Here is a 21169-nt window from a genome sequence, read left to right as displayed (position 1 = left end):
AAGAATAAGTCTTTCTTAAAAAGATGTATAGAATGAAATTTACTAAAAAAAATTAAATATGCTGGGCGGTGGTGGCGCACGCCTTTAATCCCAACACTTGGGAGGCAGAGGCAGGTGGATCTCTGTGAGTTTGAGGCCAGCCTGGCCTACAGAGCGAGTTCCAGGACAGCCAACTTTACACAGAGAAAACCCTGTGTCAAAAACCCAAACAAACAAACAAAACACTGAAAATACACAGGGGCTATCAAAATCTACAAAAAGGAAAACAATTGAAGTAACAAGGGATAGAAAGGCAGGCCAGGTTACCTGCCTGTCAGTTTCAGAAGTTTAAGGCAGATTTCCTTCTTGCCTTTACCCTGATGTCACAGTTGAGGTTCCTGGCGCTCACATCACACAGCGTGGCCCTGGCATGGTGCCACTGCAGGTTCACAGAGAAACAAAAGAGGATATGTGAAAAGTGTGCTCACACGTGATTAGTTTCTCCGTATTTCACAGCGCCCAGTCACGTGTGCTATTCAACAAGGTCATGCTGTGATGGTCACTCCTTCCGTTCTGATGGGCCAGCTTTAAGTGCCTTTTAACTTGCCATTCTTGCTTCAGCTGGATGAAGTGTCTGTGTGTGCGCGCGCATGCATGTGTATGCGCGTACACGGGTGCCTGCAAACGTTAGAGGTGTCTGATCACTCTGGAACTGGAGTTAGAGGTGGTTGCAAGCCGCCTTATGTGGGTGCTGGGAATTGAACTTGGGTCCTCTGGAAAGACAGCATGTGTTCTGAACTGCTGATTCATTTCTTCATTCTCCTTTTTTAGCATGATCAATAAAAAACCAGAGACAGATATTGGGGTTCAGCCTGAAGGTCAGAAAAGCAAAGCAGCCAGCCACTGGCTCTTACCTTTACCTCAGTCCAGAATGGCGATCCTGCCTCCAGGAATCTCAGAATGAGACCATGTCTGAGACCTGTCTCCTCCTGTTTTATATTCCTCTCTAGTGCTGGGATTAAGGGTGTGCACCACTACCGCCTGGCTTCTGTGGCAAACTAGTGTGGCAACTGGGATTAAAGGTGTGTGCCACCACTGCTGACCAGTGGGGCTGTTTTACTGTCTGATCTTCAGGCACGCTTTATTCATTAAAATACAAATGAAATGTCACTACATCTTTTAAGTTTTTCCTTTTTTGAGACAGGGTCTTACTGTGGCCTTGAACTCATAGAGGACTTACACTGGGATTAAAGGCACAAACCACCATAGCCCACTCATTTTTAAAAGTCTTTTGACAAGATAACACCTTTCAGCCCCAAGGCTGCCCTTGATTAAAGGTTGTTTGTTTGTTTGTTGCAATTTTTTTTTTGATTTTTCAAGACAGGGTTTCTCTGTAGTTTTTGGAGCCTGTCCTGAAAATAGCTCGACCAGGCTGGTCTCAGACTCACAGAGATCAGCCTGCTTCTGCCTCCCGAGTGCTTGGATTAAAGGCGTGCGCCACCACTGCCCTGCTAAAGTTGCTTTTTAAATTTTTATATAATAAATGCTTCAGTTGATAGTATGTTATTTAGGCAAAATTATGTGGCTGATTTCTCCTCAGAATGGAAGTGGAACATGTTTAGCTATGTGCTGAGGACTGCAGTGCAGGCCAACAGCGCAGTGTGTTTTCCTTGAACCCACCACAGGTTGCCAGGATGAAGAACGGTGTGCAAGGGGCTCAGTGCAAATTACACCAACCACATTCTCGTGGCTCTCTATTCAGAACTATTTCTATTTTATACGGTTGTCTAACGTTTTTACGCTCCTTTTGTTTGAAAAAAGGAATAGATTTTTTTTTTCAATCTACTTATTACATTTTATATCCTTAGCGACTACAAGACAAACCAGGCAATGTCACTGCAGACAGCAAGGAAGAAGACGCAGAAGGCAGCTGTCTTACTGCAAACCTCAACAAGTAAGTCAGCGAACGCTGTGGTGACGACTCCAGACTCTCACGAGGAGGGCTGTGCACTGTGCCGAGAACTGAGTTCCACTGGGGAGCCTGGAAGGGACAGCAGGAGCAGGGGCAGGGCCCAGCTTAGCCACTTAGAGAAGCCCATCTCCAAGGACACAGCTGAGACTAGGGGCTAAGGCCTTACTCTGCCCGCTTCCCTGTGCTCGGCCATGTTCTTCTGCTGCCCAAGACAGCGCCAAACTCTGCTGGTAGTGACAGGTACTGTTGAGTGGTGATTCCCAACCATATTATTTCTCTTTGGGGAATCCAAACTAAATGTCTGTATGTATAAAACATATAATTTAAGCTTACCTTGATTCCATGTTGACATTTGAAATCATGAATGAGGCCAAGTAGTGGTGCATAGCTTTAATCCCAGCACTCAGGAAGCAGAGGCAGGTGGATCTCTGTGAGTTGGAGACCAGCATGGCCTACAGAGTGCGTTTCAGGTCAATCAGAGCTACACAGTGAGATCCTGTCTCAAAAAACAAAAACAAAACAACAATAAGTCAGGACTAAATAGTTGAATGGAGTTTTTTTATTCTCACAGAGAAGCTTTATTGAAAATCTTATGCATCTTCAATAGTATAAAGCTATTCTTTTATCAATCAAGCAAAGTCCCAAACATTTTCATCCAAGTTGTTTAAACATATCATATATGTATACTATCATTGGAAACTTCATTCCAAATCCTAAGTTTCTATTTACTTTGAAAGGATTTTTTTGTTTTTGTTCTTAGTATTTTTTTAAAGATTTATTATGTACACAGTGTTCAGCCTCCATGTATGCCCGCAGGCCAGAAGAGGGCACCAGACCTCATTACAGATGGTTGTGAGCCACCATGTGGTTGCTGGGAATTGAACTCAGGACCTCAGGAAGAGCAGTCTGTGCTCTTAACCACTGAGCCATCTCTTCAGCTCCCCTGTTCTTAGTATTTTTTAAAGTTGCTACTGTATTAGTCTTTAAGTGTCTTTTAAGACGTATTAAAAGCCTTCGGTACTGACAGCTGCAAAGCCATGCCCAGGAAGAACAGCTCAATCTCTCCTGTTTCTATGCTCCACTCCTGTTACAGGGCGTTCTAACTCAGCATATTAGATACCTACTGAAGTGACCATTGACTAGGGATGTCATCAGCTAGCTTGTCTTATCTTCTTTGGCAAATATCACTTTATTATTTAAAGTAGAATGCCACAAAGTGGGGTGTTTGTCTCCTCTATTTTAGTTCCTACAAGTTAAGTAAAGGCCACCCCAGGCCCCAGTGGTTTAAAATGGAACACCACGCTCTGCAGCCAGAAGCTCTGGGATACACAGAGCAAGGGCGCTTACCCGAGGTGTTTGTACAAGTGTTCCAACTCTCAGACTTTAAAAAAGAATTTTGGTATATTTGCATAAACATACTGAGATATCTTAGGTATAGGATCCAAGTCTAAACATAAAATTTATTTATGCTTTCTTATATATTTTTAATTGATTAGGATAATTTTAATTCAAATAATAAGGTTCAAAGTCTATAGGCAATACTCTAAAACACAGTAAAGTCAGCTTGCTGGCATGCAGTGGTTTCTTCAGTGAGAGCAAAGACTCCAGAAATTTCCGCATAATTCTACACATGTTCCCTGCTCTTTTAGATGTCCTTACTAAAAAGAAGAGATGGTAGACAGGAAAGGAACTGGTGTGAGTTATGTGTGACCTGAGGCAATGTTACTCTCCTTTAAATCGTGTGTTCATAAAACAAGCCTCGTGGTAACGAAGTTTTCCATTTCTCCTATCATCTTGGTGTTCAAAAGGCTGTGGACATTCTGGAGTTCAAATTTCCAAATAAGGAATTTTCAGCCTTGTTTTGGTCCAGTGCCTAAAATCCTGATAAAGACTGAGTTAGTGTTTCCTGAAATAAGGGGTAGGAAACCAGAACAAGGAGCCAGACGGTGGTGGTGCGGGTCTCTAATCCTAGCAGAGGCAGGTGGATCTGAGTTTGAGGCCAGCCTGGTCTACAGAGTGAGTTCAAGGACAGCCAGGGCTACAGAGAAACCCTGTCTTGAAATCCCCCCCCCATAACAAAGGAAAAAGAAGGTAAGAATAAAGCTTTTTACAGTCTGTACAGATATATAAAATCTATAGAAATAGGGCATACTCTGTTACAGACTTGACCTACCAGACAAGTTTTATGTACCTCCTGAATTAAAATTATAATTACATGAACCTGAGAGCTATGATCCTCAAACGTATTTTAACTAATGTCTCTGTTTTTACTGTAGGGTAGCTTTGTCAGAAGAGGAAGAAAGCGGTGAGAGAGAACCAGGTAAGATGGCAGACGCCTTCACCTGAAATGGCTATATTTTAATGTCAAAATAATTTGTCACTTTTTCTTTTTCCAAAAGTTTTATTTTTTATTACTTTATAAATAATACCATTTAAAATTTCTACTTCCTCCCCTCCTCCCACTTCCCTCCTGTTCCCCCATTCCCTCCCCCTCCAGTCCTAAGAGAGGGCAGGATACCCTGCCCTGTGGGAAGTCCAAGGCCCTCCCCGCTCCATCCAGGCCTTGGAAGGTGTGCATCCAAATAGAATAGGATCTGAAAAAGCCAGTACATGCAGTAGAGATAAATCCCAGTGCCATTATCATTGGCTTCTCAGTCTGCCCCAATTGTCAGCCACATTCAGAGAGTACAGTTTGATCCCATGCTCGTTCAGTTCCAGTCCAGCTGGATTTGGTGAGCTCCCATTAGATCAGGCACACTGTCTCAGTGGGTGGATCAACCCTCGTTGTCCTAACTTCCTTGGTCATATTCTCCCTCCTTCCGCCCTTCAACTGGACCTTGGGAGCTCAGTCCAGTGCTCTGATGTGGGTCTCTGTCTCTATCTCCAACTGTCGCCGGACAAAGGTTCTATGGTGATATTCAAGATAGTCATCAGTCTGATTACAGGACAAGGCCAGTTCAGGCACCCTCTCCTCCACCGCCCAGGGTCCTAGCTGGGGACATAACCGTGAATACCTGGGATCCCCTCTAGAGCCAAGTCTCTTGCCAACACCAAAATGGCTCTGTCAATTAAGATCTCTCCTTCCCTGCTCCCATATCCGCCCTTCCTCCGTCTCAACCATCCCACTCCTGCAAGCTCTCCCCAACCCTCCTCTTCTCCCTTCTCTCTCCCCTTCCTCCCAACCCACTCCCATGCTCCCAACTTTTGCCCAGCAATCTTGTCTGCTTCCAATTTCCAGGAGGATCTATAGATGTTTTTCTTTGGGTTCACCCTATTAACTTTTCTAGGATCGTGAACTATAGGCTCAATGTCCTTTGTTTATAGTTAAAATCCACTAATGAGTGAGTACATACCATATTCATATTTTTGGGTCTGGGTTATCTCACTCAGGATAGCGTTTCTTATTTCCATCCATTTGCATGCAAAATTCAAGATGTCATTGTTTTTTTTTTTTACCGCTGAGTAGTACTCTAATGTGTAGATGTTCTACACTTTCTTTATCCATTCTTCCATTGAGGGGCAGAGTGTGCTTTGAGTCCTTTCAGTTTTGGTTTGTCAGCTGCAGTCTTTGCGTTGTGGATTATCTTAAGACTTATGTTTAAAAGATGCAATATTGTAATAGTCACAACTCAACACTGATCACAAAGAGTGAAAATACTAGTTTCAAAAAATCTTCTAGAAGCTGGAGAGGTGGCTCAGAAGTTTTAAGAGCACTTGCTGATTCTTTCAGAGGACCTGGGTTTGGTTTCCAATACCCAACATGGCAGCTCACAGATCAAGGAACCAGATATACATATGGTGCACGCATGCACACACGCACACACACATATTAGGCAAAACATTCATATACATAAATATTAAAAATATGAAATCCCAGCCAGGCAGTGGTGGTGCACAATTAATCCCAGGACTCAGGGAGGCAGGCAGATCTCTTTCAAAATGAGTTCCAGGACAGCCAGAGCAACACAGAGAAACCCTGTCTTGAAAAACAAACAAACAAAAAAATCGAAAACCGTCTACATTTGTGGAATCTCTTGTAGCCCAAGATGGCCTCAAACTGGCTAAAGATGACACTGAACTTAAGATCCTCTTTACATTGCTTCCAGAGAGCTGAAATTATAGAGGTGTGCCAACATACCTATCTTATGTAGTTCTAGGGTCTGAACCCAGGGCCTTGTACATGCCCAGCAAGACACTATCAACTGAGCTACACCCTCAGGCCTATTTTGAATTTTTGATGTCTCAATTTATATCCTAATTTTTTGAGCTAGGATCTCTGTTTAGACCAGGCTGGCCTCAAACTAGCACAGATCCACCAGCCTCTGCCTCCCAAGTACTGGAATCAAAGGTGTGCACCATAGTGCCCAACCTTTGGGTTTTGTTTTGTTTTCAAGACAGGTTCTTGCTTGTACACAGCTCCAGCTGTCCTGGAACTTGCTCTTTGGACCAGAGTGATCTTGAACTCAGAGATCCAGTTCATCAGCCTCTGCTTCCCGGCTGAGATTAAAAGTATATGTCAGGCCGGGCGGTGGTGGCACACGCCTTTAATCCCAGCACTCGGGAGGCAGAGGCAGGCGGATCTCTGTGAGTTCGAGACCAGCCTGGTCTACAAGTGCTAGTTCCAGGACAGGCTCCAAAACCACAGAGAAACCCTGTCTCGAAAAACCTAAATATATATATATATATATATATATATATATATATATATATATATATATATATATATGTCACCGTACCTGGCTTCAGTCTTTGTTTTTGATTATTTAGAATTGCATTTATTGCAATTGGTGGTGGTGCATGCCTTTAATCCCAGAATTTGGGAGGCAGAGGCAGGCCGCCAAGTTCTGAGTTCTGAGTTTGAGGCCAACCTAGTCTCCAGAGAGAATTCTAGGAGTCAGGGTTTCACAGGGAAGCCCTGTCCTGAAAAAAAAAAACAAGACAAAAAAAAGTTACATTTATTTGAGTGTGGGACTGTGTATGTGGATGCTCGCACGCCGCGGTCCACGTGCAGAGGTGAGAGTTGACTCCCTTCTCCTACTGCTTGTCCACAGGATCAAATGTTTGTCTGTTGGGCAGCAAGTGCCATATCTGCTGGACTCATCTTACACCTTTCTCTTAACAATGTAGTTACTGTTGTTTTCACTATCTGTTGGTTAGGCCATTGCTAATGGCACGCATAGCGTATGCATCATGTTTGTATTACAGAATTGTAAAATATGTGAGTTTTATGCCTTCTGGGTTATGTGTGTACTGCTTTCCTCGCTAGCTTCCCCTTCCCCCTTTTCAAGACAAGGGTTCTGTGTTGTCCTAGATGTCCTGGAACTCGCTCTGTACACCAGGCTGGCCTCGGACTCACAGCAATCCACCTGCCTCTGCCTCCCGAATACTGGGATAAAAGGCGTGTGTGCCACTAGCGCCTCGCTTGCTTTTTCATTTTTACAAGACAGCTTTTCTGGGTCTGGTATTCTTGGCTACCAGTTTCCATGGATACCGTGAACACCTCACACCATCTCCTGAGCTGTGAGTATTCTGTGGCATAGGCTGCTCCAAGCAGAACCAGACGGCTTTATGTACACTTGCTTTAACACTGGGGAGTTTACTGAATATCCTCCTCTGACTTTCCTGTACACTTGCTTTAACACTGGGGAGTTTACTGAATATCCTCCTCTGACTTTCCTGTGCCTTCATAGCCCCCTCTAGGTCTGGGAAGTCTCTGGTTATTTGACCTTCTCACCTCCCTCTTGAACTACAATGACTGGATGTTGACTCCTTAGTGCTGTGCTGCATTTCTTGTTTCCCCAGTTTCATATTTTCTACTCCAGTTGCCTGGCTTTTAATCCACAAACTGTGTTTTCACATTGAAGACTTTGTGGCTGCCCTTCCAAAATGTCAGTTTTGATTTCCTGGGCCAGTGGACACTTCCACTGTTTCACCACTAGATGGCGCACCGTGTGAATTCTGAGCCAGTGAACACTTCCACTGTTTCACCACTAGATGGCGACCAGAGTGATTTCTCTGAGCCAGTGGACACTTCCACTGGTTCACCACTAGATGGCGCCCCGCGTGATTTCTCTGAGCCAGTGGACACTTCCACTGGTTCACCACTAGATGGCGACCAGCGTGATTTCTCTGAGCCAGTGGACACTTCCACTGTTTCACCACTAGATGGCGACCAGCGTGATTTCTGAGTCAGTGGACACTTCCACTGTTTCACCACTAGACGGCGCACCGCGTGATTTCTCTGAGCCAGTGGACACTTCCACTGGTTGACCACTAGATGGCGACCCGCGTGATTTCTGAGCCAGTGGACACTTCCACTGGTTCACCACTAGATGGCGCCCCGCGTGATTTCTCTGAGCCAGTGGACACTTCCACTGCTTCACCACTAGATGGCGCCCTGCGTCCACGTTTGCCTCAGGTTTCCACCCTGGGGCACAGTGACTGACACCTGAAATCTCAGCACTCTAAGGTTGAAACAGTAGGATTGCCACCAGTTTGAGGCTATCTTGAGCTTTTCCCCCTGGTTCTTTCAGGCAAAGTAGCTGGCTATGGTTTAGCCTATATGTCTGGCAAGACTGACTTTTTCCTGGGGCTCTTAGCACAGCTTCTCTATCTCTGAGAATGTTCTTAGGGTTGAATTCTGTACAGCAAGAGGGTTATGAATCCTGTTCTGTTTGATGGTTGACCTCTGAGTGGCCCCTTCGAAACTGAGTGCTTGTGAGGAGAGGTAGCTGGACCTTAGGTGCTCTTGGCTTGAAACTACCATTTTCTCTGCAGTGATAAGGGACAGAAGAACAACTCTATTGTCACCTCCAGCACCCTGAAGAGACAGGCCCCCTAAATGTTTTGGGGACCTCAACTCAGGAAAACCCAAGATTTATGGCTTGAGAAAAGAATTCCAGAGCTAGGTAGTAAGAAGCAGAATTGCACTCTTATTAAAGATTTATTTATTTATTATGCATACAACATTGTCTCCATGTATGCCCGCACGTCAGAAGAGAGCGACAGATCTCATTAGAGATGGTTGTGAGCCATCATGTGGTTGCTGGGAATTGAACTCAGGACCTCTGGGAGAGCATCCAGTGCTCTTAACCTCTGAGCCATCTCTCCAGCCCCTCTTATTAAAATTATTAAGAGGAGGTTGGGCATGGTGGTGCACACCTTTAATCCTAGCACTTGAGAGGCAGAGGTAGGTGAATCCCTGTTGAGTTTGAGACCAGCCTGGTCTACAAAATGAGTTCCAGGACAGCCAAAGATACACAGAGGAAATCTGTATTGAGAAACAAAAGAAACCACACACACAAAAATATTAAGAGGAGTATAGATGGAGGTTTCTGTCTTACTGCTGTTCAGTCCCAAAGCACACAGGTTATATTAATTACAAATTGTTTGCCCTATTATCTCAGACATTTTAAAAAATTTATTATGTATACAATATTCTGTCTCTGTGTATGCCTGCAGGCCAGAAGAGGGCTCCAAGCCTTAGTACAGATGGTTTTGAGCCACCATGTGGTTGTCGGGAATTGAACTCAGGACCTTTGGAAGACCAGGCAATGCTCTTAACCACTGAGCTATCTCTCCTGCCCTATCTCAGACATTTTATTAACTAGCTCTTACAACTTAAGTTAACCCTTAATTCTATGTTTATCCACATGACTTGGCACCTTCTATCAGTGAGGCATTCTCTCTTGCTTCCTCTGTGTCTGGCTGGTGACTGACTTCCCAGAATTCTATTTGGTTGCCCCGTGTATACTTCCTGCCTGGCTACTGGCCAATCTATGTTTTATTAAACCAATATGAGTGATAAATCTTTACAGTGTACAAAAAACATTATCCCACAGCAAGCAGAAGGCTGGAGAGATGGCTCAGTGTTTAATGGGTCCTGAGTTAATTCCAAGGAGCCACATAGTGGCTCACAACTCTCTAGAATTATAGTTTCATGAATTCCAGTGCCCCTTCTAGTGTACAGATGTACATGCAGACAAAAGCACCCATATACATAAATAAATAAATCTCTAAAAAATATTAATAGTGGAGCTGAAAAGATGGCTCAGTGGTTAAAAATGCTGGTTGCTCTTCCAGAGGACCCAGGTTGGATTCCCAGTACCCACTTGGTGGCTCACAACCATCTGTAACTCCAGGTCCATGTGATCTGACACCCTCTTTGTCCTCTATGGACAACAACCATGCTCACTGGTACATGTACATACATGCAGGCAAAACACTATACATATAAAATAATATGAAAACAAGGCAGGGATTGCGCAGATGTCCACAAGGGCCTGAGTTTGGATCCCCAACACCCATCCAAAACGTCTGGTTGGGGGTGGGTGGAATGGCTCTTGCCAGCAAACCTGATGACTGAGTTCATTGCCCAGGAACCACATTGGGTGTAAGAAGGGAACTGTTACATAGTTTGTGACCCCTGGGAAAAGACCGCAGACTCAATCCAACTATAATTTTAAAATCTCTTGATAAACTGGTAACAGGATGAACAATCTGAGCCAAATTTGAGACTGCCATCAAGGAAGGAGGAAGAGTATAGGAAAGGGTTTTTGTTTGGTTGGTTTTATTGAGACTTTAGACCTGGTTATTCTGGAACTCCCTCTCTGTAGACCAGGCTGGCCTCAAACTCGGAGATTCACCTGCCTCTGCCTCCCAAATGCTGGGATTAAAAGTGAGCCACCAACGTCCGTGCAAATATAGTTGTTTAAAATCATGTTAATGCCATAAGGGAAAAGCAGAATTAGTTCTTCTACATCCTCCTCTCATTTCCTCTTTCTGTTCTCAACCAGCAGTGGCAAAAGCTCTGCCTAGAGACTCGCTGGAAGGAGATGACTTTGAGAAGGAATTCGCATTTCTGAACAGCCTCCTGAGCCCCACTTCTTCGAGTGCTAGTGAGCTTACCCAGGAATGCCAGACAGCCTGCGGGAGCCCCAGTGCTGGCCTCACAGCCCAGGAGCCTCCGGTGGGATCCTCCCAGTTCCTCCCTTCACAGCTCTTGGACCTCGGCCTTCATGCGGAAGGAGCTTCCAAAAGTAAGTGTTGACGAGACATTTGGACGCGTGCTTTGTGTTTGCTAAGCAAAACTATTGCGGTTATTGATGCTAGAATCAAGGGAAATTGATTTTAACTTCACCACTACAAGATAAAATCTGCAGTTACAGCAGTCAACAGGAAAAAAACATCAAATCCAAAGAGCACTGTGGTTATCAAGAAGTCTGAAACAAGGGCTGTGTCCTCGCTGCCTCCTCCAAACCCATGTGTTCCCCACTCCTGGGTCAGATGATGCCACCACCACCCCTAGAAAAATTTGGTGTATATTTTTACCTACAAGATTCAGAATGAGGAGCTGGAGAGATGGCTCAGAGGTTAAGAGCACTGGCTGCTCATCCAGAGGTCCTGAGTTCAATTCCCAGCAACCACTTGGTGGCTCACAGCCATCTGTAATGAGATCTGGCGCCCTCTTCTGGTGTGTAGGCAGAACACTGTATACATAATAATAAATAAAATAAATAACTGCTCAGACTCCAAGCAGAGCTATATAAAAAAAAAAGATTCAGAATGAGAAAAAGAGGTGGGGGCAGCCGGAGTGGAGGACACTGGAGTTGGAGTAGGTGGGGATATGGGCAGAGGGCTGTCTAGAGGAGGAGTCACCAGCAATCCCACTGCCCTGTGTCCATGGCCACACGTTGGGAGTCGTCTGCCCCTGGACCTGGGCTGTTGTTGTCACACTGAGCCCAGTCTGGCTCCAGTCCACTCAGAACTTCACACGGTTGCCTGTGTTGCTGCAAGAATCCATCATCAACCCCTCAGCTCCCCCTCCACACTTCTGGTGTCAGCGGGGCCTTTGGGATAAATATGTCTGCATCTTCTCTCTCACCTCCAACTCACTGCAAAATACCATTTTCCACCACCAAGTACTTTTTTTAAAAATGTTTTCTTTATTTATTATGTGTACAGTTTTCTGTTTGCATGTACACTTGCAGGCCAGAAGAGGGCAGCAGACCATTACAGATGGTTGTGAGCCACCAAGTGGTTGCTGGGATTTGAACTCAGGACCTCTGGAAGAGCAGTCAGTGCTCTTAACCTCTGAGCCATCTCTCCAGCCCCACCAAGTACTTCCAGATCCCTGAGGGAACCATGGCGGCAGCAGCTGCTTTCTTCTGCTCCTTCTCCTTTTTTGGATTTTTGAGACAAGGTTTCTCTGTGTAGCTCTGGCTGTCTTGGAACTCACTCTGTAGACCAGGCTGGGCTGTAACTCACAGAGTGCTGGGATTAAAAGGCCACTATTGTTCCTTCAGCTCCCGTTCGGTCTTCACGTGATCTCAGACTCACGTCTTCTAATCCAATCCTTGAACTTTCTAACACACACGGCAGTGGTGTTCACATCCTCTGGGACTGAAGTGACTTGGTTCCTGTTTTCATAGCTGTGTAGTTTCTCTTATATCCTTGTATCTCGTCCCCCAGATACTGTGTCCTGAAAAACTTCCATTACATCCAGCAGCAGTCAATGTCTGTGCTTTATAGTAAAACGCTTCTGTTCACACTGAATCTAAAGGCAAACCACAGGCATATGCAAAGTGATTAAAGGATTTGTTAATATCCTAAAAGTAAAAATGGGCATTATTAGCCCATCATGTCTAGCACAGTAAACGAGCAATCCTTAATATCAAATACGGAAAGGAAGGAAAAACAGTAATCCAACAAATCAGAAAAAGTGTAGAAACTGCAAACCTCTCTCAATATCCTTAGCTATAAACACACTTCACTCTCTATTAAGCTACACACTAAGGAGAGGGCTTGGCCAATCAAGAGCTTCTCTGGCACAGACAGGAGGATCTCGCTGTTGACCCTTGTTTCTCTGTCTGTCCTCCCCCAAAGGCTGGGGCTCCCAAGAGGGATCAGAACACCCAGATACCCTGCCACTGCCTTCACAGCGTCCAAAGAAATTAAAATGTAAGTCATTTCTTTGCATTCATTAATAGTAAAATTCAGGAGAATTTAGAAAAGGACCACTTTGCCTCATAGTGTGAAAAAGCCATGCATAATCCGTGGTAGGCATGTGCTCCATCACTTAGCCACCCAGCTCAGAAGATGACTTGGATAGGAATGACCCAGGCACCTCGGATACAACCTCAAATCTGTGGGATTAGCGCTGTGTACCGACATGGGCTGCCATCCAGCTTCCCCATCCGCCGATCTCATTGCTTCAGATGCTCCAATTGTCACTGGAAGGACAGGCTTTGTGTTTTGGTGACAGGGCACATCATTTGGCCTGATGATTGCCACGTAAGGATAGGTGGTATCCTCCTGAACACACGATTGGTCTACACTGCTCTAAACTGGCTTGTCTCTTCCCATGCATAATCTCTTATTCATTTGAATTATTTTTTGTAGTTTATAATCACTATAACCTAATCATTTTTTGCTCAAATTGTTCAAGTGTTGGGCAGACTTTCAAAATTCTTATGATAGCAATACTTTAAATTTTTTCAACAAATTTAGCATTATAGAAAAACAAAAAAATTGGGCTGGAGAGATGGCTCAGAGGTTAAGAGCATTGCCTGCTCTTCCAAAGGTCCTGAGTTCAATTCCCAGCAACCACATGGTGGCTCACAGCCATCTGTAATGGGGTCTGGTGCCCTCTTCTGGCCTGCAGGCATAAACACAGACAGAATATTGTATACATAATAAATAAATATTTTTAAAAAAATGAAAAAATAAAGTATCCCTATGTAGTGTTTGGTTTTTCAGAACATTGCCACACTTGGCAACCATAATCCCTGCAAACCACACCTGGTTCTGTATTTTGTGTGTTCTGAATTTTTTTGTTGTTGTTTCTTGTTTTGTTTTGGTTTTTCAAAACAGGGTTTCTCTGTAGCTTTAAGAGCCTGTCCTGGAACTCGCTCTGTAGTCCAGGCTGGCATTGAATTCACAGAGATCCTCCTGCTTCTGCCTCCCACATTCTGGGATTAAAGGCATGAGCCACCACTACCCAGCTCTGAACTGAAATAATTTAAATGGCAGACAGGGACCTCACTGTGTAGCCAGGCTGGCCTTGAACTCTTGATTTTCCAGCCTCAACGTCCTGAGAACTAGGATTATAGGTGAAGGCCTATAATATCAATCATTAGTAATTTTACATAATGTTTATTATAGTTGTTGAATCATAATTTTTTTCTCCCTGCTTCCTTCTTCCCGGTCCTCCTCCCTCCTCCTCTGTGGTGCTGGGTATAGAACCTAGGGCCTTACATGCTAGACAACCTGCTCGCTGCATCCTCAGCGCCTGGACCGTGATCTGTTTCCTCTCTCTGTACACTAGCATTCTGCTGTATTGTGGCTCATGGTTTAGGAGCTTTAGTCTGTGGTCAGTTGGTCACTGCTTCTGCACATGTGGCAACAGAGTATATCATGGCCGGGACTTGAAGGAGGCCTGTTTACCTCACAGAAGCCAATAACCAAAAAGGGAGCAAAGGTTGCAGTCCCAGTGGCCCCCGGTTATGTAGCTATAGGTTGTGTGTGTGGTGCTGGCCTGGACGTGCTAGGAGCTGTACCTGTTCCTCAGCCTGCTCCAGTGCAGATGGCGGAGGACAAACAGTGCATGTGGACTTGTGGCAGACAGTTATGACTCACCAAACACAAAAAGTGAAGACACATGGGGGCTGGAGAGATGGCTCAGAGGTTAAGAGTATTGCCTGCTCTTCCAAAGGTCCTGAGTTCAATTCCCAGCAATCATATGGTGGCTCACAACCATCTGCAGTGAGGTCTGGTGCCCTCTTCTGGCCTGCAGGCATATACACAGACAGAATATTGTATACACAATAAATAAATATTAAAAAAAGAAGACACTACCGTGGACTTGTGGAAGACAGTCATGGCTCACCAAACACAAAAAGTGAAGACACTACCGGGCATAGTGGCACAGGCTTTAATCCAGCCCTCGGGGTGTGGAGGCCCGTGGATCTTTATGATTTCAAGACCAGCCTAGGCCATATAGTGAGTCTCAGTCTCAAACAAAAACAAGCAGAGGTCGTGAGAAAGACACTGTTTACCTGTATGTCGGAGGCTGCTTTGCTTTGTCAGGGAAGGAAGAGTAGGGAAAAGGCGGTGTCAACTCTGGGTAAATAGTAATACTGAAAAATCTGTAACTTAGAAATTAACACAGCCAGGCGGTGGTGACGCATGCTTATAATCCCAGCTCTTGGGAGGCAGAGACAGGCAGATCTTTGTGAGCTTGAGGCCAGCCTGGTCTACAGAGCGAGTTCCAGGACAGACTCCAAAGCTACAGAGAAACTCTGTCTCAAAAAACCAAAAAAATAAAAAAACTAACTCATGCTAAGCAGTGATGGCACACACCTTTAAACCCAGCACTTACTTGGGAGGCAGAGGCAGGCGGATCCAGCCTGGTCTACAGAGCAAGTTTTAGGACCACCAGGGCTACCCAGAGAAACCCTGTCTCAAACAAACAAAAAGGGAGAAAAAATTAACTCATTAAGTGTTAATGTAAATGCAAGCTGAAACTGAAATCCAGGACCCAGAGACAGCTGAGAAGTAGAGTGTTCATCCATCAAGTACAGAGTGGACTCAGTCTATCACATAATTGAAACAATGTAAACCTGACATGTGCACCAGCCATGACACATACTTCTAATCCCCAGATGCCAGTACTCAAACATTGTAACAGGATGAGCCAGGCCAGCCTGGGCTGCGTAGCAAGACTGTTACAGAAACAAAAATAGCAACAAGACAGCCCCAACAAAACACATAAAAAAAAAAATAAGAATGCAATACTGTGGCTACAATGAGAAGAAAATACCCATATTCACAAGGATGGGCCAGAATGAAAGAGAAGGGAGACTCAATTGGGAAATTTCCTCCCTAAGACCAGGCAGTAGGCAAGCCTATAGGGCATTTTCTTAAATAGTAATTGATGGGGGATAGCTCAGCCCGTTGTGGGTAGTTCCATCTCTGGACTGATAAGAAAGCAGATGGAGCAGGCCATGGAAACAAGCCAGTAAACAGCCTCTGCATCAGATCTGCCTCCAGGTTCCTGCCCTGTTTCAGCCTCTGTCCTAACTTCCTCCCCAAGCTGCTTTTGGTCATGGTGTTTGAATACAGTACCCCAAAGACAAGGGCCTTTGGAAATGACCTACCGCAGGACAGTGGTGGTGCACACCTTTAATCCCAGCACTCGGGAGACAGAGGCAGACGGATCTTTGTGAGTTCAAGGCCAGCCAGGTCTACAGAGTTAGTTCCAGGACAGCCAAGTCTATACAGAGAAACCCTGTCTCAAAAAACCAAAACCAAGCTGTCTTAGGGTTTCCATTGCTGTGAAGAGACACTATGACCATGACAACTCATAAAAAAAAAAAAAATTAATGGGGGGAGCTTACTTCCAGTTTCAGAGTTCAGTCCATCATCACGGCAGGGAGTGTTGTGGCGTGCAGGCTGACATGCTGGAGGAGTAGCTCAGAGTCCTACATCTTGCAGTCATCCGACACACTAGGTAGTATCTTGAGCATAAGAAACCTCAAAGCCCAGCCACAGTGACATACTTCCTCCAACAAGGCCATACCAAGGCCATACACACTTCAACCAAGCCATCCTCCTAATAGTGCTACTTCCAATGAGATTATGGGGGCCAATTACATTCAAACTAGCACACGCAAAAACATACAAGAAAACCACTTGGATTTCTTATCAAATGTTCTTATCAAAATGTGTTAACTTTTTTGGGGGGTGGGGGTTAAGACAGGGTTTCTCTGTGGTTTGGAGCCTGTCCTGGAACTCACTCTGTAGATCAGGTTGGCCTCAAACTCAGATCTACCTGCTTCTGCCTCCTGAGTGCTAGGATTAAAGGCATGTGCTACCACCACCCAGCCGTTTTGTTTTGTTTCTTTTTTTTTTTTTTTTACCTTTTTAAAGTTACCTTTAGAGAGGGAAAAACATGTGTGTTTCTCTCCTTCTACTATGTGCGCCCTGGGGATCAAACTTGGCATGTATGTAATGTATGTAGCTGCTGAGCCATCTCCCCAGCCCTTGCTAGCAAATGTTTTGACAAGCACTGGGCATGATGGAACATACCTGTAATCTAGAGGATCACAAATCTGCAGCCAGCCTGAGCTACACAGCAAGAGCCTGCCTCAAAAGAGAAATAAAAATTAGAGTTTTTTTCCTTTATGTCTAACATTTTTCAAGTATGACATTATTTATTTAGGTTTTTTTGAGACAAGGCTTATCTGTATAGCCCTGGCTGTCCTGGAACTGGCTGTGTAGATCAAGCTGGCCTTGAACTCAGATCTACCTGCCTCTGCCTCCTGGGATTAAAGACCTGCGCCATCACCGCAAGGCTAAATATTTTATGTGCATTGGTGTTTTGCCTGCATGTATGTCTGTGTGAGGAAGTCAGATTACCTGGAACTGGAGTTACAGACAGCTGTGAGCTGCCATGTGGGTCCTTGGAACTGAACCTGGTTCCTCTGGAAGAGCATCCAGTGCTTTTAACCACTGAGCCATCACTCCAGCCCCAATAAAGAGGCCTTTAGCAGAGTTCAAGTTTTCTCAGGAGGAAGTTACTGTAACTTGCAACCTTACCTGAGAGCCTTCTATAAATCACCTGAGATTGTTTCTCACATGATCCTTGTCACCATCCCCGAGACACTGAATTCAGGCTCAGCAAAGCACACATTTCCTGCATTTTCAATTTGTCTTTAAGGGAACACAGTGAATCGATGTCAGCCAACTTTATTATTAAGGAGCATCTGCGTCAAAAATCACTAACGTAGTACAAAAATATTATTGCCAAAAGCTGAATCTCTTCAATGTCTTTCTTTTTCACTAGCCCCCAACAATGGTAACCAAGACATGTCAGCCTGGTTCAATCTATTTGCAGACCTGGATCCGCTCTCCAACCCAGACGCCATCGGACACTCAGATGACGGACTTCTCAATGCCTGATTGGGGCCCCAGGTTCAGGGGTCTCAAGGCAGCAACTGTGCAGCACTGGCCTTTGTGGAGAGGAGTCTCACTACCACCACACACAGACACATGTGTTCAGGACAGGACAGAGGGTCTGGTGTCTGAGAAGCCCGTGTATTTATTGTGCTGGACGTGAAAGCTGTTGATTGTATGTGGAAATTTTTAGAAACTCCCGAGTTTGCAATACTGAGAAACCAAACTTACGTCTGAATCTCAGGAGCATGGCGTGTTTCTTTGGGAAGTGTTTTACATTCAAGTCAGTTTGCTGTGAGTGGGTTAATAGGATATAAAGCGGCGATCATTTGGGGTTAGTTTTTTGATGCTGGCGGTGTTTTCTGTTCAGGGGAATAGCAACAGAATAGAAAGCTTTTTCCCTGATTACAACGTAGAATGAGCGAATTCAGTCCGCTTTACTGAAATTAGAGAAACTTGTGCTTTTCTGCATTTGGAAGATAAATGCGATGTTCCGTTCGCTCACACACGATCATAGAGACACCTCGTTCCGTCATTAATAGCAGGATGGAAATGGAGCAAAGACAGACCCGACAGTTTTAGACTGCTGCAGTGATGTGAAACCTCCAGGAACTTCCACATCACCAACAGGAGCAGTTCCTAACACCGCATCTTGAACTCACAGAGATCCACCTGCGTCTGCCTCCTGAGCGCTGGGATTAAAGGTGTGCACCACCACACCCAGCCATATTCCCTATTTTATAGATCTAGAAATACACAAGGCTTACAGTATTAGGACAAAGTCAGTTTAAACGTGCTCTCTTTCTGAGCTGCTTTTAATACAGATTACAGATGGCATAAAGCAATGTGTTCTCTAAAGTGTTCAATCTAAGTTCACACTATTTTCCTATTTAAAAATCTGAGATTTAGGGGGCTGGAGAGATGGCTCAGTGGTTAAGAGCATTGCCTGCTCTTCCAAAGGTTCTGAGTTCAATTCCCGGCAACCACATGGTGGCTCACAACCATCTGTAATGAAATCTGGTGCCCTCTTCTGGCCTGCAGACACATACACAGACAGAATATTGTATACATAATAAATAAATAAATATGAAAAAAAAATCTGAGATTTACTTCTGGACCTCCCTCTGCCAAAGAGCATGAGATGCTGCTACAGACGCCCTAAGGACTAGCTGGCTCATGGGTGAAGTGATGGTTGTTCAGTCACCCAGCATTTGGATGTGGAGACGGCAAATCCTGGGGACTCACTGGCCAGCCAGTCCAGTGAGCTCTAGGCTCAGTGAAAGACACCATCTTAAAAATTAAGGTAAAGGTGTTGGAGAGACGGTCCAATGTTAGGTTCTGTTTCATTTTGGCTCATAACATCCACGTCAGATGACTCACGACACCCTCTTCCAGAACCCACGAACATCTGCACACATACACAATGTGAAATAAAGATGGAGAACCACAGGTAGACACACCATGCTGACCTTTGGTCTCAATCTTCTGCCATATGTCTGTCTCTCATACACAAATCCTTAAAAATAAAAGAATAACCAGGTGTGGAGGCAGAGGTGGGAGGGGGATCTCTGAGTTCGAGGCCAACTCCATCTACAAAGTTAAGTTCCAGGACAGCCAGGGCTACAGATAAACCCTGTCTCAAATAAAAAAAAAAGAACAATTTGCACAGAAGAGCTCAATCCAAGGTACAAGAAAAGAATGATCTGTTTTCCATAATGAATTCAATCAAATATCAAAATCTGAAATAGAACTAGAAATAATAACCCATGAAATGCCATGGCATTTAGCCTGATCTGTTGAAGACAAGAACAGAAAGAAATTCCCAAACACAAGCTGGGCAGTGGTGGCTCCGCCTTTAATCCCTACACTTGGAAGGCAGAGGCGGGTGGATCTCTGTGAGTTCAAGACCAACCTGCTCTACATAGTGAGAGAGTGAGTTCCAGAACAGCCAGGGATACACAGACAAACCCTGTATCAAACAACACCAACAAAACCTCCCAAAATATGAAAATCAAAACAAGTAAAAGAACAAGGAATATATATATATATATATCTTTTTTCAATAAAAAATAAAAGGATAAAGTGTAAAGTGGCAGGGCTACACTTTGAGCACTGAAATAGACTTGGCTCTTGGGATAAAGAAACTAGGAGGAAAATCAAACTAAAAACATTAGTCCAATTGTACTAGAAATAATGCATTAAGACATATCACAGACAGGAGTTTAAATGTGCCATGATCAGGCTGAGGAGAAAATGGAGGTTAAAGTGGATTATACCTCTCCGTGGCCTCTGCACCATTCCAAAAGCTACAAAGTGCAGTGAAAACTCCATGCACCATGGATGGGGCCTCTGAGCCATCAGTCAGCACATACTCCGCCACTCACTCACTGGCCAAAAGAGTAAACACAAAGTCAAAACGGGGCTGGAGAGATGGCTCAGAGGTTCAATTCCCAGCAACCACCCTATAGTGAGATCTGGTGCCCTCTTCTGGCCTGCAGGCAGAATGTTGTATACAAAATAAATCTTTTTTTTTTTTTTTAACTCAAAGTAAAAGACCTGCTTGATGCCATTAGTCAGGCTTTTGAAGTGTTTATTATAACTGGATTTCTGTACAGCCCTGGCTGTCCTTGAACTCCCGGGTGCTGGGGGATATTGCTGAGTACTTGTCTAGAGCGCTCAGGGGCTGCACCCCCTCCACAGCACGGTGCCAGCAAGCAGCAGTATCTCAACAAGATTACACACGATGGGAGCTAATTTCAGATTCTCTAAAAGGAAAGTTCCCCAGATTAGAGAAAAACATTTTTCACTTCTGCAGATGTAGCAAAATCAGAAACCAGAGCGCATGTGTTACCAACTTCTTAGGTCACGACCTGGTATCTCCGCGGCGTCCTTCCTTCGGTGCGCTGAGTTGGCGGAGCCCACAAGGACAAGGCTGTGACCGGCAACCGCTGCCGGATGCCTTAGTGTTGCCGGTACAGGTGAGTGCCACACGGCTGCTCGTTCTAGAGAAAATTCTGGAGACTGACACTTCGCAGGCGTGACCTGGGTTGGCTACTTCATTCCTATTTTGTTATCTGCGCATCAGTCCCTTGCTTCTTGGGGAGACCACAAAGAGTGAAGTAACAGTGTCTGACAACAGGTCTGGGCTGCGTCTTTTGACTATACCGTGGGCACTACAGTGAATTTGAGACCATTTCCATCACCGACCCCTCATCCTTCTTCTTTATGATTACGCTTACCTGACAAAAAAGGGAAGATGTTCTC

The 21169-nt window shown here is 44.7% G+C and overlaps 1 protein-coding gene across 9 annotated transcripts in view; it reads left to right on the top strand.

Annotated features, from left to right (window-relative positions):
• Nucleotides 1–18883, top strand: part of LOC121445123 (islet cell autoantigen 1-like protein) — a 47761-nt gene extending 28878 nt beyond the window's left edge. For 8 of the 9 annotated variants that reach the window (XM_041647125.1, XM_041647128.1, XM_041647120.1 and 5 more), the window contains 5 exons: nt 1848–1933; nt 4228–4271; nt 10747–10989; nt 12836–12910; nt 17796–18883. In XM_041647125.1, the coding sequence (XP_041503059.1) occupies nt 1848–1933; nt 4228–4271; nt 10747–10989; nt 12836–12910; nt 17796–17911 (564 nt within the window). In that variant the 3' untranslated portion in view covers nt 17912–18883. The remainder of the gene's footprint in view (nt 1–1847; nt 1934–4227; nt 4272–10746; nt 10990–12835; nt 12911–17795) is intronic. The other variant, XM_041647129.1, reaches the window with a different exon arrangement.
• Nucleotides 18884–21169: the final 2286 nt, after the last annotated feature.

The sequence above is a fragment of the Microtus oregoni genome, unplaced genomic scaffold, assembly GCF_018167655.1.
Source record: "Microtus oregoni isolate MIOR12 unplaced genomic scaffold, Mior012 000160F_ref0000428, whole genome shotgun sequence".
Classification (NCBI taxonomy): domain Eukaryota; kingdom Metazoa; phylum Chordata; class Mammalia; order Rodentia; family Cricetidae; genus Microtus; species Microtus oregoni.
The sequence above is the reverse complement of the archived record's forward strand: the minus strand, read 5'-3'. Positions and strand labels throughout refer to the sequence as shown.